General features: G+C 46.6%; 1 protein-coding gene across 1 annotated transcript; it reads right to left on the bottom strand.

The window, feature by feature from the left end:
* Positions 1-43: 43 nt before the first annotated feature.
* LOC145532353 (lipopolysaccharide-binding protein-like) lies at positions 44-14,340 on the bottom strand. The gene is made up of 9 exons (XM_081557149.1): positions 14,322-14,340; positions 13,148-13,313; positions 12,345-12,408; positions 11,182-11,273; positions 8,377-8,553; positions 5,780-5,989; positions 4,496-4,666; positions 1,825-1,892; positions 44-420 (listed from the first exon to the last, which is right to left on the bottom strand). Exons 2-9 carry the CDS (start codon positions 13,190-13,192, stop codon positions 228-230), a joined length of 1,020 nt encoding a protein of 339 aa, XP_081413275.1. The 5' UTR covers positions 13,193-13,313; positions 14,322-14,340; the 3' UTR covers positions 44-227.
* Between the last annotated feature and the right edge of the window lie 2,448 nt (positions 14,341-16,788).

Below are 16,788 nucleotides of genomic sequence, written 5' to 3'. Positions count from 1 at the left end.
ATTCATTGCCCCATTTCAAATTGCAGTCCCCATTAGAGACAGATGCTATTATCATTCCCATTTTATAGTCAAAGAAACAGGCTCAGAAAGGTTAAGTGACTTGCCCAAGGTCACAAAGGTAGGAAGCGGCAGAGCTGATGGACGAGCCCAGACCTATCATCCTCCAGAGCTCAGCTCTGAACGTTCATGTCCTGTCGCTCTCTTTGCCCTTCTTGGATGATTAACTCTCAGATGTGATATCCTGATTCCTGCAAGACCACAGTGCATCTTTTCTGGGACGTTGTTGCTTCTCCTGGAGCCCTTCCATGGAGCTTCTTCCCGTGAAGCCCTGGTTGGAGAGGACATTCAAGAAATGCTGAAGGAAAACAACTCATGTTGAAGAAACCGATGTTGGAGTGCTTCAGTTCCAATTTCAGCTCACTGTGCAGAAAGAGAAGCATAGGTCACCCCACGCTACAGCTGGTACTTTCTCCCAGGTCCCCCCCACCAGTGGGGTGTGTGGTAGTTGTGGGCAAGGGCATTTCTGGGGGCTGGACACCCAAGGGTTCCTCAGCAATGTGCTTGTGGGTTTAAGCCTTTAAGCATGTACTGTGTGGGGCTTCCCTGGTGATCCCGTGGTTGAGAGTCCACCTTGCAATGCAGAGATTTGATCCCTGGTTGGGGAACTCAGATCCCAGATGCCACAGGGCAAGTAAGTCCTTGCACCACAACTACCGAGTGATGAAATGAAGATCCCACGTGCTCCAACTAAGACCTGATAGAGTCAGAGAAATAACCATGAAGCATGCATTGTGATGTAAGAAGTGACATTGTTAAAAATAATGTTCACTGAGGCTCTTTGATAACTTGAAATTATGATAATGTAAATATTAACCGGAAAAAGTGGAATAAAAAAAAGTGGTAATGTATGCCTCCAATGATATAAAAAATGTATAAAAAAACTGGAAGGAACCATGAAACTATTAATGGTGATGATCTCTGTGTGGCAAAATGATGGGAGATTTTGTCTGGTTTTTTTTTTTTCTTAATACTTTGGTAATTTTTCCTTGCCATGAGCATATGTTACTTTTACAGCATGGCAATAGGCAATAAAAATGGAAAAGAGAGGCACCATAAATGATGCTGGCATATTGACCTCCGTCACTATAAAAGCTGAACCTCAACCCCCCCACCCGCCATATTGATTTCCCTTCTCACAGGCTTTCCCTTGGCTGCTGACTTGGTCCCCTTGTTCATAAATTCTAAGTACCCTGGATCAATTTCTCTGTTTTCCCCTCAAAGGGCAGGGGAGTTTTGATAATTCCTTGGTAAAATTGTGTGAGGTCCTCACGAATCCTCCTTACTTTGCTGTCTCCTCATACTCTAAGCCCTTGGCTGTCTTTCCTGACACTGCAGAGACTCCTAAGCCATATGCATAAACTCAAATTCCAGGACCTCCAAAAGCCCTGATGCTCATCGTTAACTTTTTATTTCTGTATTTATTTATTTTAATTTGGCCACTTGGCATATGGGATCTTAGTTCCCCAACCAGGGATCAAACCGGTGCCCCCTGCATTGCAAGGGCAGTCTTAACCACTGCACTGCCAGGGAAGCCCAGCTTCTCTTTTTAAAGATCTCGTAAAGCAGGGTCAGGGCGTTCTATGAGCCAACAGCATCTAATCCTGAGACGAGGAATTCATTCCTCTAGGGAACCCACTGCACGTGTTCCTCAGCACAGAGTGGATGAAATGTGGGGCACAGGTGAAGGCTCTGAACAGAGGACACTGCTAGGACAAGTGCCAATCCATCCCGTTCTCTCCTCTTCCCCAACCCAGGGCCTCTTACCTCCCTGTGGTCAATGAACCAGTGATCCTCCTGGAGTTCACATTGATGGTGATGGAGATGTTGGTACTCTAGAAAAGCAAAAGAGGGTGACCCACAATCTCGGCCCATGAAGACATGCTATTGGGTCCAAGAGCAAGAGACAAATCTCCAGAAATAGATACCACAGCCAGATGCGGGACATATGAGTGATAAGCAGCTGCCTAAGGATTATGGACTGAGGAAGCAGGAGGCTGATGGCTCCACAGATGACTTTAAAGAGAGGTGAGCTGAGGTTTCAGACATCTCCATCTTCATGGAAGCATCAGGAAGGGGGAAATAAGCCCAGACTAAAGACACAGAGCATTTGAATGGGGGAGATTGTCCATCTGTAAACAGGCCATCAAAAGTTCAGTGTCCCCAAGCCCTGGGGACATTTAAGGACACCAGTAATTGACATCTATGTTTAATGATTAAGCTTGACCTGTTACAGATGTGGGGTTCAACCAGGTGACTGTATCTGGAGGCTCCATAAAGCCTGTCCTATCTATGATGGTTGGCTGTTCTACTTGAGTTCATTTCCTCTTTCCAGGAGGTGAGATCTTACCCGCAACACCTGAATGAATGCTCATGGCAACATCACTGAACAGCTCCACTTTGAAACCTGATTGATATCCCAGAGGCTTGCGGTAGGAAAAACGAAACACTGTTTGTGTCCCTACCAAAGGACAGAAGGCTGGCTTCTGCTCAGGCATAGACAAGGTCATTATCAGTTTGGACAGTGGCCAAGAACTATTGAAGATGAACAGGGAAGAGTCTGTGGCAGAGTCTGCTTCAAGTTTTGTAAGACAACCCACTGGACTACATTTCCTAGCTTCCTTTGCAGTTAGATACGGCCATGTGACTGAGTTCTGGCCAATGGAATATGTGTTACTTCCCGACCTTATCTTGGATCTCCCAGTCTCCAGAACTATGAGAAATAAATTGATATTGTTTAAGCCAGCTAGTATATGATATTTTGTCGTGGGAGCTCAAGCTAAGATAGCACTTGAAATATATCATGTCTGGAAATACCCTGGCAGTCCAGTGGTTAGGATTCTGCAATTTCACGGCAGGGAGCACAGGTTTGATCCCTGGTCAGGTAACTAATACCCTGCATGGTGAGTGACTCGGCCAAGAAAATGGAAAAAAAAAAAAAGGGTCACTTTCTTTTGACCCCCATGTTTTCTGGTGAAAAACATGCTGTCATTGGAAAAGATTTTCCCTTAGAGATAAGGTGTTCTTTTTCTCTTGCTGTTTTCAAGTTTTCAAGACTTTTTCTTTACCTCTAATTTTCGGAAACTCAATTATTATGTGTCTTGGCATAGATTTCTTTGGGTTTCTCTAGTTTGGAATGTGCTCAGCTTCTTGAATCTGTAGCTTTGTCTGTCTCTTGCTAGATTTGGGAAATTTTCAGCCATTATTTCTTCGAGTACTTTTCAGCCCCTCCCACTTTCTTCTCTCCTGAGACTCTGATGGCCTGAATGTTAGCTCTTTTATCATAGTCCCACAGGTTCCTGAGGCTCTTTTCATTTTTTTTCTTTGGTCTGTTTTTTCTCTGTAGTTCAGATGGGGTGATTTCTACTGTTCTATTCTCTAGTTCGCTTATTCTTTTCTCTCTGGAGTTTAGCAATAAGTTAAATGTCAGTCACTCAGGCATGTCCAACTCTGGGACCCCATGGACTGTAGCCCAGGCTCCTCTGTCCATGGAATTCTCCAGGCAAGGATACTGTATGGGTAGCCATTCCTTTCTCCAGGAGATCTTCCTGATCCAGGGATTGAACCCAGTTCTGCCGCCTTACAGGCAGATTCTTCATCATCTGAGCCACGAGGAAGCTATGGTAAAACAATTATTGTCTAAAACTTTTCTATTTTACTAGACTTCGTTTTTCTGGTCCTTTGGGTGGAGAAAGGAGGGTTTTGTTGTTTCTTTATTTGGTTTTTTTGGCCATGCCACGCAGTATGTGGAATCTCAGATCTCAGATCCCTGATCAGGGATTGAAACTGTACTCCCTTCATTGGAAGCAAAAAAACCAGAGGGGATTTTGATAGGGATTGTGTTCAATCTGTGAATGAATTTGAAGAGTATTGCTATTTTAAAAGTTCTTTAAATTTTATACTTTCTTTAAAAAGGTAATTTGATGATTTTTATTTATAACATTTTAAATAGGTTTATTCAGGAGGCACAAGAGACAAGTATTCGATCCATGGGTTGCGAAGATCCTCTGGAGTAGGAAATGGCAACCTACTCCAGTACTCTTGCCTAGAAAATTCCATGGACAGGAGAACCTAGAGGGTTACAGTCCAAGGGGTTGCAGAGTCCAACATGACTTAGCAACTAAACAGCAACAACAATGCTTTAAATTAAATAAATTTTTTAATTAAGTAAATGTAACAGTGAGAAAGCTAACAATTTTCACCTCAGCTGGTTTTTCTTAAGTTTTCTTGCAGCTCTGACAGTGTTACAATTTGATCAGCTATATCCTTGGGAAGCTTGGCTGTTCAGACCAAGTGTGCAAGACCCACTCACAACACACCAGAAATAAATAACCTTCAGCTACTTCAGCTGTGTAGTCTTCCAGTCCTTTAGCCAAGGGAGGGGCTTCTACCCATAGCAAACATGACCCTTTATTGCCCTGGACAGATTCAGACTTACCGCCCTGATTTGGAAGAGGGGCTTGCGGCCAGTAGACTCAGGCAGGAGAGCAAAGGCCTGGATGTCCATCACTGGCATGAAGGTCACATTTCCAGGAGTGAGTGTCAGGAATGGAGCTGATTCAGGTGATGTCTCAAGCTCTGGTTCCGTATTAGGAAACAACCTGGCCAGCTGGAAAAATAGGGCAGATACTAGGGGAGGATACGAGACAGACAGAGCGACCCTGAGCTATATTGGGGAAGGCCAGATGGGCAGAACCCCCAAGATTCAAATCTTCAAGGGTCCTGAACTGGCAGTGGAAAATCATAGGTTGGTGGGAATTTTATATAATTTTTATATTAAGTTAAAATACATATATAATATATTAAATGGTTAATGTAGCAATCTAGTTGATAAGAAATACAAATGGCTATAAATAAATGCATACATGTTAAAATTCAATAGTAATGGGGATATGCACACAAAATGTAGTTTCACATTATTCCATGAAAATGGCCAAAAATTTCATATATGTGACAATATCCAATGTAGAAGAAAAGACACTCAAAATAGTGAGAGAAAAAATTAGCTAATATTCTCGAAATATTTGTTAGTAGGGAATTATATTTTTAGAACTCTTTTTCAGTGGATGGCTTTATGGTTGGAAAGAGCACTTTGATAATGTATCCGAGATGGGTAGAAATACCACAATGGGCAAACTCCAGGAACTGCCTCCTACACTGTGTTGACTAGTGTGCAAGTTTGGGGCCAGAGCTGAATTGCCCAGCTCAAGAGAGAGGAGGCTGAGAACTCTTCTCCACTCTGCTCCTGCTACTTTTCAGCTCTGCTATACACAAACAGCAAACAAATATTGATCGTTGGTCTGCTGCTGCTGCTGCTAAGTCGCTTCAGTCGTGTCCGACTCTGTGCGACCCCATAGACGGCAGCCCACCAGGCTCCCCCGTCCCTGGGATTCTCCAGGCAAGAATACTGAAGTGGGTTGCCATTTCCTTCTCCAGTGCATGAAAGGGAAAAGTGAAAGTGAAGTCGTTCAGTTGTGTCCGACTCTTAGCGACCCCATGGACTGTAGCCTACCAGGCTCCTCTGTTCATGGGATTTTCTAGGCAAGAGTACTGGAGTGGGGTGCCATTGCCTTCACCCTAACAACTTACTTAATAGCTTACTTTTATCCACTATGTTAATAAGTAAGCTGTTTGTTCGGAGAAAGTTTATGCACAGCTCATACATGTCCACACACAATCTCAACATTTGGCGCATGTCAATGGGGTTGTCCTAAGGTCTTACCTGAGGAATAATGGCCCGGAATGAGCTGGTATGCAGCTGGGTTGAGAAGTCCAAGGGAATCTGCAGCACATCAAGCAGGAAGCCACTTGAGAAGCAGGACACCAGAGTTGTTAGAGGCGTGGACTTGGAGGTCAGGCAGCGGGGCCTCAGCTGCTGCTTCCACCAATTTTTGGCTGACTTATGGTTGATAAACTTCGTTAGGTTCTGTATCTGGAAAAGGAGGATGATCATAATAGCCCTTGTACAGGGTGTGCGAGGACTGAACGAGATATTCTAAAGGTAAAGAGCTAAGTGCAGGGCCTGGAACATAGGAAGGGCTTAATAAATGTCTATGATTGTTATTCATCACTTCTCAGGATTCTCCCCTGAAGGGCCAACAAGAGCTGGTAACCACCACAGTCTGGATTTAATGTGCTTTCAGATATGGCTTTCCCCAACCCCAAACTCTTTTTCTGGCCAGAAGTCTCTCATGGTGCTATTCTCTACCCGTGTCTTAGACTTGCTCATCTTTCAGCTTGGCGAGCCCTGTCTATACCTGTCCACAGCACACCCTCCTCCATCTCTTCCGCCTTTAAGATCCTCACCCTTGGGACTTCCATGGTGGTCCAGCGGCTCAGACTCTATGGTCAAGTATGATCCCTGGTCAGGGAACTAGATCCCGAATGCCACAACTAAAAATCCTGCATGCTACAACTAGAATCTGGAGCAGCTAAATAAATAAATATTAAAAAAAAAAAAAAAGATCTCCACTGTTCATTTAGGCAGCTTCTTGTTGTTCGGTCACTAAGTTGTCTGACTCTTTGAGACCCCATGGACTACAGCACATCAGGCTTCCTTGTCCTTCACTATCTCCCACAGTTTGCTCAATTCATGTCCATTAAGCTGGTGATGCCATCCAACCATCTCATCCTCTGTTGCCCCGTTCTCCTCCTGCCCTCAATCTTTCCCAGCATCAGGGTCTTTTCCAATGAGTCAGCTCTTTGTATCAGGTGGCCAAACTATTGGAGCTTTAGCTTCAGCATCAGTCCTTCCAGTGAATATTCAGGGTTGATTTCCTTTAGGGTTGACTGGTTTGATCTCCTTGCAGTCCAAGGGACTCTCAAGAGTCTTCTTTAGCATCAGTTCTTTGGCGCTCATCCTTCTTTACGGTCCAACTGTATTTAGCACTTATCACAGTGCTCGACTGGGGGCTGTGAGGGTGCCCTGCTCAGACCTCTCTTCAGAGGCATCAGCTGTAAGCAAGGCAGCTGGTTGACAGGCCCCCACGCCCCCTGCCTCACACTCAGGCCTCACACCATTCATGCTGGGACCACCCTCTCCCAGACAGCTCCCGGCCCCTGACTGGGCATAGCCCACGTGGTAGAGTTGGAGAATTTTGTCAGATTTCAGGATTTGAGCTGATCGCTTAAGACAGCGAGTCAAACTGAAAGTCACAATCAAGGCTTCATTCGCTTACTGTGAGAGAGGAAGTAAGAGGCTAAACCAGAAAGGGCACTGGCCCCTCTGTGCCCCCTTTTTCCCTGTGGCAGGACATAGGATACCATCATGGACCCAGTGGGAGGTGGTGGAAGAGACAGGGAAGGACCAGGAGGCCAAAAAAAAAGTACTGACTATTGAGTCAAACTGGACAAAACTGTCTGCAAGGCCCTCAGGAAGGGATCTCAGCTGAAGTTACCCCCATCCCCATCCACAAATAGGCGGGAAGTATCAAGGCTAGGAATGCAGATTGGCAGGTGAGGCACGGGCTTGAGTCCTTAAGGGTACCTCCTTCTGGAAACTAGCAAACACTGGCCGTGAACCAAGTCTGGACTGGGTGAGACCTGCCAGGTAAAGCTTAATTTAATTGCCTGTAGGTGGACCTGAAAGATCACACATAGGATTTCACCTTGGAGCCACACTCCTTTGAGACCCGCCTGATACTCACTCCTCTAATAAGTGGGTGTGGTGCTGTGGCTCCCCTTCGGCTTAGCTGAGATTTAGAGACACAGCAGCTCTTCTGCCGCATCTGCCTGCCTTCCCTCTGCTTCGCAGGCATCTCGATCTAAGGGCTCGTCCTACCTGCTCCATCCTCCAATGTCAGTTATCTCTCCAGGTGTTTCCCTAATAAATCCCTTATAAGTCTGAAGTTTTCTTGGCATCTGCTGCTTGGAGTACCTGATACAACACACCAGAGCCTGTGTTATTTTTTGAAAATACCATCAGGACTTCACTGGCAGTCCAGTGGTTAAGACTCCAAGCTTGAAAGGCAGGGGGCGCTGGTTCGATTCCTGGTTGGGAAACTAAGATCTCACATGCCGCACGGTGCAGCCAAAAATAAAAATTGAAAAAAACAATACTGCTAATACAGCTAACATACATACATGCATCAGACTCCAAGTTCTTACAGGCTGTCTCTCATATAATCCCTGGGGAATAGGCACACATGGGATTCACATACGCAAAGAGGGAAACTGAGGCACAGCCTGGATTCGAACCCCTATTTGGCAGGCTCCAAATTCCACATTCTTCTCCCGGCTTCCCAGAGCATCCACAGTGGATCTACTGTCCCATCTGACACTCTTTCCGGGGACCCCCAGCCTCCTCCCTCCCCTACTCACATGCTTATTTTGGATGGTGAATTTCATCTGCCCGGCCTGATGGTAAACCCTGCTGGCCGTGTTGAAGGCATATTCAGAGACAGCAAAGTAGATCATGTGGTCGTGTTTCTGGGGCAGCCTGATGGGTGGAGCATCGAAGGGGACTGGGGAGTTCCAGTTTCTGCCAAAGAATTCACCCTGCAGACAGAAGGACACATCGGCCACTAGGGTTCCTATCAGAGAAGATGTCAGGCCGGGGTGGCGGCTGGGCTGGCGATTCCTCTTAGACTGTAGGGCCAGCGTCTTGGAAGATCCTTCTGGCCCCACAGTACGTAGGCCCTAACAACTACCTGAAATTCCCCTGTCGTAGACCATTTTCTTTTGGCGGGGGCTGTGTCCTGTGTTCTTCCAGGCTCAGGATGCAGGGGAGGGAGCACCACCCAATGAAAAGTATGGACTCTGGAGCTTAACTGTATGGTTTTGGATCCTGGCCTGCCACTTACTCGCTCTGGGACCTTGGGTAAGTCTCCGACTTCTTTGTGCTTCAACTCCCTCACCTGAAAAATGGAGATGATGCTGGACTTTCCTGGTGGTCCAGTGGTTAGGAATCCACCTTGCAATGCAGAAGATGCGGGTTCAATCCCTGGTTGGGGAAATAACACCCCACATGCCATGGGGGCAACTAAGCCCATTCGCCGTAACACTGAGCCTGAGCTCTGGAGCCCTTGTGCTCTGACTAGAGAGCCTGTGTGCCGCAGGGATAGTCCCCGCACGCTGCAGCAAAGATCCCATGTCCTGAAACGAAGACCGACACCTCCAAAAAAATTAATTAAAAAAATAAAAAAAGTGGGGATGATGCTAATGGTTTCTACTTAATAGAGGCGGTAGGAAATTTACATGCATTAACATTTGTGCGAATACTTGAAATAGTACTTGGCACATATTAAGAGGAGCTTCCCGAGGTGGTGCTAGTGGTAAAGAATCCACCTGCCGAGGCAGGAGATGTAAGAGACGTAGGTTCGCTATCTGGGTCAGAAGATCCTCTGGAGGAGGGCATGGCAACTCACTCCAGTATTCTTGTCTGGAAAATCCCATGGACAGAGGAGCCTGGCGGGCCACAGTCCATAGCATTGCAAAGAGTCGGACACAACTGAAGTGACTTAGCAAGCACACTCATAGTAAAAAGCATGTAAAGAAAATGTGAAGTCGCTCAGTCGTGTCCGACTGTAGCCTACCAGGCTCCTCTGCCCATGGAATTCTCTAGGCAAGAATACTGGACTGGGTTGTCATTTCCTTCTCCAGGGGATCTTCCCTACCCAGAGATCGAACCCAGGTCTCCCAAATTGCAGGCAGACACTTTACCGTCTGAGCCACTAGGGAAGCCCTGTAAGTGTTAGGTGTTAGTTAAATAAATAAAACCGGAGAGGGGTGAAACTCCAAGACCTGGCTTAACAAGGGTTGTGGGAAAGACCAGAATGAAGACAGGGTGCCTACTGCCACTGTAACAAATGACCATCATCTTAGTGGTTTAAAACAACAGAAATTGTAGTCCTTCACGTTTCTGGAGGTCAGAAGTTAAAACTCAAGATGTTGGCAAGTCTGCCTTCTTTCTTGAGGCTTCAGGGGTGAATCTGCTTCCTTTTCTACCGTGTAGAGGACACCTGCATTCCTTAGCTTCTGGCCCCTCCCTTGCATCACTCTGACCTTTAGTTCCAAGCTCTTGCTTCTGTTGTCACTTAGCATTCTGTCCTTTATCACCTACTTCCTTTTTATAAGGGGCTTCCCTTGTGGCTCAGATGGTAAAGCATCTGCCTGCAATGCAGGAGACCCTGGTTCGATCCCTGGGTCAGGAAGATTCCCTGGAGAAGGAAATGGCAACCCACTCAGGTACTCTTGCCTGGAAAACTCCATGGACGGAGGAGCCTGGTAGGCTACAGTCCATGGGGTTGCAAAGAGTCAGACACGACTAAGAGACTTCACTTTCTTTTCTTTCTTTCTTTCCCTTTTTATAAGGACCCTTATGATTACAACCGGCTTCCCTGTTAGCTCAGCTGGTAAAGAATCTGCCTGCGATGCAGGAGACTCCGGTTCAATTTCTGGGTTGGGAAGATCCCCTGGAAGAGGGCATGGCAACCCACTCCAGTATTCTTGCCTGGAAATCCCCCCAGACAGAGGAGCCTGGGGGCACAAAGAGTCAAACCAACTGAGTAACTAAGCACAGCACATGATAACAGCTAGCCCATTAATCCAGGATAATCTTGTCATCTCAAGATCCTTCATTAATTAAACATTTTACCGTATATTTCAAAGTCCCATTTGCCATGTACAGTAAAATGTTCAGATTCTGAGGACTGGGACACAGACATCTAAGGGAACCATTCTTCAGTCTACCATAGGGAGTAAGGCAGGTAGTAATAATACTGCTACCCATACACATACTACGTGCCAGGCACTCGGCTATGCACATTATACACCTCTCATTTAATTCCTGTAGTCACTTTACGATATAAGGCTATTATTATTCAAATTCAATGGAGGCTCAGAAAAGTTAAGTAATTCTCCCAAGATTCTTCAGCACATAAGTGCTAGGGATTTGAGCTCAGGTCTTCTGGATTCCAGACGGATTTACTACGTTGGTTCAGAGACCTCATCTCAGGTTTTGTTCTGCAGCGTGTGCTGTGTATCACATCTTCCCACTGTGTGCGCTGGTCAGGGACATGGACTGACAAGCAGATGGTCTGGAGGAGAGTAGAAGCCAACTCTAAGAGGGAGAATTGGTTTTCTGCCAGCCCCTGGCTCCAAGGCCCTTTCACTACAGCCCCTTACCTTGAAGGGTGTATCCAGGCCTTGGGAGGTCACCTGGGGAGCTCCTACTAAACTGTAGTCAATGCCAGCAATCTGGTCAATCATGGAGGTGACTATGGAGCAGGAGAGAGACAGCATTATGAACAAGGGAGACAAACACAGATCAAGTTGTGCACTGTGCAAATCTATGGAGCTCTTTTCCCATATAGCCTTTGGAGAGTGAAAATGGGGCTGGTGCTGATCAATGGTAACTTCAGTCACAAAGAGAGTGCTTCATACACTTATTCACTCAATATTTATTGAATATTTGCTATATACCAGGCACAATGAATGCAAGAGGCTGATGAAACAGGTTAGTGGGAGAGTCAAAGTCTCTGTTTTTCTGGAGCTGGTAAACCAGAAGGGAAACAAGACAAGTATTTGAGCAAATAGATATAAAATCACAACTCTTCCAGGTAGCATAAATTCACAGGATGATGCTAGCCATATAAACGGGGTGAAGTGGGGGATATAGAGTCAGAGGAGGTTTTTCTTGGGCTGAGATCTGAAGAAGGAATAGGTGTTGATTGCTTGGCAGGGTGGGTGGAAGGGGGGACTCGGGAAGGATGTTCCTGGCAGAGGGAATGACACGTGCAGAGATCTTGTAGAAGCATGGGACATGGTGTATTAGTGGAATCACAGGGACTCGTGTGGCAGCCAAGTTGCCCAGAGCAAGATGAAGCTGGTGGTCAGGCCTGCCCATGTGATGCTGTGTCACCCACAGTGGGGTCGATATTCTGAGAGTCAGGGGAGTCTTTGATGGTTTTAAGAAGAGGGGAAGACCTGACCTGATGTATTGTACAAGGTCCCTGTGGGGGCCAGATGGGCAAGGCTCAAGGGTGCATGGGAATCTCAGAGCACCCCTGTTTTGTTCAAGCAGCCAGTACAGAGTCAGCACATGATTCTCCGATGTATTTGTAACCCTTTGCCCACCTGGGCACCCAGCATGTTACTGAGTCCCCACCCTCAATCACCTTATGCCCCTGTCTCCAGAGAGCAGACCCTCAGATGTCCAACCGTGTAGGATGGAGAGATACTAAATGGGGAAAATTCTCCCAGGGTTCTTGGGAGATGATGGTGATGGTTCCAGGAGTACTGGGTGCCATGGCACCTGACAGCACCCAGAGAAGAGGGGGGCTCCAAACCTGGCAGAGTGTGGAGATAGGGCTCCAGGTGGGAGGTTGCTGACTTCTTGACCATTTTGCAGATCTGCCGGAAGTGGACGAGACAGCCATGTGAGTCCTTCCCCATCTCCCTCCCAGGCCATGTCCCTGCCCACTTCTCCACCACCACTTCAGGAACCGTGGGTCATATGCCCACCCTGTAGGTAGGTGGGTGGAGGGGAGGGAGAATATGGTGAAAATGGAGACAAGACCTCCATCAATCACAACACGTGCTCACTGCCCATTTGTGTTTGCCCAGCTTAAGTTTCTAGACTTTTCTGGAACCCTCATTAAAAGCAGATGGTGGTCAAGTTGGCACTGCCCTGGGGTCTGCTATTGTCATGGTCTTAAGTTCAGTGTCTTGGTTGCTAAGCGCCCGGAAGTGCAGTATGCATTTATTAGACAGCAGGGGTTGGTGGGGGGAGCTTCCCTGGCGGTCCAGTGGTTAAGACTTCGCCTTCCAATGTAGGGGGTGAGGTTGGGGAGCTCGGATCCCACATGCCTCCTGGTCAAAAAGCCAAAGTATAAAACACAAAGCAATATTGTAACAAATTCAATAAAGATTTTAAAAGTGGTCCACATCAAAAAATATTTTAAAAAATAAAAAGAGAGATCAGAGGGACAAAACAGAAGAGCTTCTAGGTGCAGGAGGCAGCTCTTATATCAGAGCCTCCACCACCCCATCCCGCAGCTCCTTTGCCCTCTCTTCCTACTGGGATTCCTTGCCATCTGAGATTAGCGGATCTGCGAACGAGCTCGGTGCCTGGTCTGCAGGCAGTACTCACTATGGCCACAAGAGGGCGCCCCAGGCACAGCCAGGAGAAATCCATTCCTCAGCCAGCCACCATCTTCCTCCTCCGTGTCAAGAACGGGAGATCCCAGAAGCTGGAAGCTTGTCATTTCCTAACGCTAGCCATATCTATACCATTTCTATGAATTTTCCCTTCTTACCTGTTAAAGTAATTAATATTTCTTTTATACCAAGTGGCCTTTTAAAAACTATATAGTCACTTAGTCGTGTTCAACTCATGACCCCATGGACTTGTAGGCCGCCAGGCTCCTCTGTCCAAGGAATTCTCCAGGCAAGAATACTGGAGTGGGTTGCCATTTCCTTTTCTGGGGGGTCTTCCTGACCTAGGGATCAAACCCCGGTCTCCTGCACTGCAGGCAGATTCTTTACGGTCTGAACCACTAGGGAAGCCCCTAAAAACTATAGACATTTAATAAAAAATACAGAAAATATTCTATCACTGTTGTCAAAAGGAAACTATTATCCCTTGGCATAAACAGGATATACCTGGGAAAAAGAGTCCAAGGGGTTGAAAAGCCACGCTGCAAGGTGGGCTAGATATAGCTGCCCACCAGATAATGCCCCCTCTTTGTTAAAGGAAAGTGTTCAGCACACATTAGCCCTAAATGGAGACTTCCCCTTTGACATAAGAAGAAAGAGAAAAGGGACCACCTAGGGAATCATTTGTTCATTTTATCATTCTGCATAATTTAGTACTGTCCTTTTGGGGAAGCTTTCCCCATTTGGGGAACCACTGTTTGATGCAAACTCCAAGTCAGCCTGTGTCAGGTGTGCCTGGCCTGGCTTCTCCTGGAGCAGAGGGTAAAGGCAGTGCTACCTGGGCAGCCAGCCCTTCCAGGCCTGAATCCATCCACCCCAAGCCCCTCTCTCTGCAGAGCCACCTGGGGCTTTGCACTCACAGCCCCATGGAGGCTGGTCAGTGACCGCATCCTTGGGAACTGTCTGTTCTTGTGCTTAGCCTCTCTGACATGTGCCCCGCTTCCCACTGGACACATGGCACCCAGATTTTTTCTGGCCCACGTTTCCTATATTGGTAGGGCAGAGACCACCCTTGCCTCTGGCCTCAGCCTGCTGCACAGGGCTACAGGAACATATATGTCTATGAAAATAAGCTTGCCCTCCCCTTTTTTTAAGCTTGCCCCCTTTACCTAGCTCCTCTTCTGTACTAGGCACTGGTCAGTGCCTGTAGCTATGATGTCGTATGGTCCTCACAATAGCCCTCCAAGGTAGGTGCTATGATTATTTCTATTATTTTTTTTGGCCGCACCTCAAGGCATGTGGAACTTCCCCAACTAGGGAAGGAACCTGTGCACCCCCTGCAGTGGAAGTGAGGAGTCTTAATCACTGGCCCACCAGGGAAGCCCTATTTCTATTTTATAGATAAGAATCCTAAGGTCCAGAGAGGTTAGGTCAGTTAAACAAGGGATCACAGACAGCAAAGTGGCAGAGCTGGGATTTAAACCCAAAGTATCTGCTTACAGAGCTCATGCGCTCGACAATGAAGGTTCAAGGAGGTGAAAGCCAGTTGGGAAATGACTCTGTAACAGTAATAAGGTGAGCCCTCTGAACACAACCAGTGTACCTCTATCCAATCAAACCCTCACAGCTCCCTTCAAAATAGGGGTCATTGTCTCCATTTAACCAATGAGGAGACTGAGGCTCCGGGGGGTCCCTCAATTCGCCCAAAGATACACAGAGGGGAAGTGGAAGAGGTACCTCTTTGCCACTAAGACCAAGGCTTTTCGTAGAGGTGAGAGATACCAAGGGCTGACCTCACTGCTGTTTTCAATGCGGTGCATTTTATGGGGTCAGGAGAGGGAACACTATTTGAGAAATATTTTCCTCTATTTGAGATGAGAAAGATATCCTAGGTTTTCTCCCTGAAACTCTTAGACTTATTTTGGCATTTAAATCTTTAGACCACCTGGAGTTGATTTTTGTATATGGTGTGAGGAAAGGATTTAAAGTCACTTTTCCATATCTAACATTATTTATAACAAAGATATCACTCAATCAGTTCCAAATGCCAATTTAGCCTGTGTGGTTATACAAATCTGGGAAAGCCTTGACATTTTCCTTTACATCATGAATGAAGAAGGTTTTGCTAAGCAAATTCCAATGACAACATATTTAAGAGCCAAGACTGTGTCTACACACCAAACATGTACATGCCAATGATCTGCATGTTAACTACAAATCTGCTCATCCTTTTGTTTACCTTCTGTTCCAAGATGGTTTTGACATTGTTTTCAATTCTTTCGTGGAAGAGGTTCAGGATCCAGCTGGAGAAAAGAGGAAATCTGGTCAGAACCCACTTTATGATTAGCTGACTCCTAAGAGAGGGCTATCCAGGTGGCGCTAGCAGTAAAGAAACTGCCTGCCAAGGCAGGAGACACAGATGTGGGTTGAATCCTTGGGTCAGGAGGATCCCCTGGAGGGGGGCACCAGCAACCCACTCCAGTGTTCTTGCCTGGCGAATTCCATGGACAGAGGAGCCTGGCCAGCTACAAGTCCATGGAGCCCTAAGGAGTTGGACATGACTGAGTGACTAATACTTTCACTTTCACTTCCCAAGAGAAGGCTTACTCATGGATCTAAACTTTCCCCTGTGCTATTCCAAGAAGGGACCTGGCCAGATGAATTTAATCCAAGGGATGGTGACCTATAGTATGCTGCTAAATCAGAAATGTAGGTGCGAGTAGGCTAGTTAGGGGTGTGGCATTAACTATATACATCAACGTCTCCTTTATTCTTTTCCTTCCTTAAAATCCACTCATTTCCTATCTCCAGTCCTGGTGGTTCAGTGGGACTAACCCTACTCTTAACCCCTAGGTCTAGAGGTGGGCCTTAGACCCTGGCTCAGCCAGTAAGAGTCCAAAATGACTGATCCAAGGAACGGTCTTGTGACCCCACATTGATCAACGAGAACTTGGTCAATGTTCTCATTGGCCAGTGCTCTTCCTGGAGCCCTATGGAAAAGGCTGCTCCTGCTTGCTGAGATGGTGGGCTCTAACCCACAAGGAAACCTGACTTCCTGTGACCATCTCTGCCACTCTAAGAGAGGGGGACCCTGTCTGAGAATGAGCAGACGTAGACCCAGGAGACAGAGAGATTCCTGGCAATATCAAACACCTGGATCCAATCCCAGCTTTGGCTGCCCCCATGGACTTTTGGGGCTTCCCTGGTGGTTTAAGGGTAAAGAACCTGCCTGCCAATGCAGGTGTGCGTTCAATCTCTGGGTGGGGACGATCCCCTGGAGGAGGGAACGGCAACCCACTCCAGTGTTCTTGCCTGGGAAATCCCATGGCCAGAGGAGCCCGGCGGGCTTCAACCTATGGGGCTGCAAAATCCTTTGACACGACTTAGTGACTGAACATGCACAGACTTTTTAGGTATATGTGAGCCAGTCAAGTCCATTCTCAATGCTTAAACACCTGAGTTGAATTTCTGTAACTTGCAACTTAAAGGAGGCTGGTGAATTTGGATGTCAAAAGTTTTAAAGACTTCTTGGTGAGAAGGAACAGTGAACTGAGAAGAATAAGAATGGATATGAATAATCTATTTAGAACACATGAAATACTGTTTCTTAAGGATACACATTATTCACAAGATAGA

The sequence above is a fragment of the Giraffa tippelskirchi genome, chromosome 13 (genome assembly GCF_054371585.1).
Source record: "Giraffa tippelskirchi isolate mGirTip1 chromosome 13, T2T-mGirTip1v1.2.pri, whole genome shotgun sequence".
In the NCBI taxonomy this organism is placed as follows: Eukaryota; Metazoa; Chordata; class Mammalia; order Artiodactyla; family Giraffidae; genus Giraffa; species Giraffa tippelskirchi.
The sequence above is the reverse complement of the archived record's forward strand: the minus strand, read 5'-3'. Positions and strand labels throughout refer to the sequence as shown.

Coding starts and splice junctions, on each gene's coding strand:
- LOC145532353 (XM_081557149.1), bottom strand. CDS start 13,192: ATGGATTTCTCCTGGCTGTGCCTGGGGCGCCCTCTTGTGGCCATA. Junction 12,409..13,147: donor GGCGCCCTCTTGTGGCCATA/GTGAGTACTGCC, acceptor CACTTCCGGCAG/ATCTGCAAAATGGTCAAGAA. Junction 1,893..4,495: donor CCCTCTTCCAAATCAGGGCG/GTAAGTCTGAAT, acceptor TTGCTTTTCTAG/AGTACCAACATCTCCATCAC.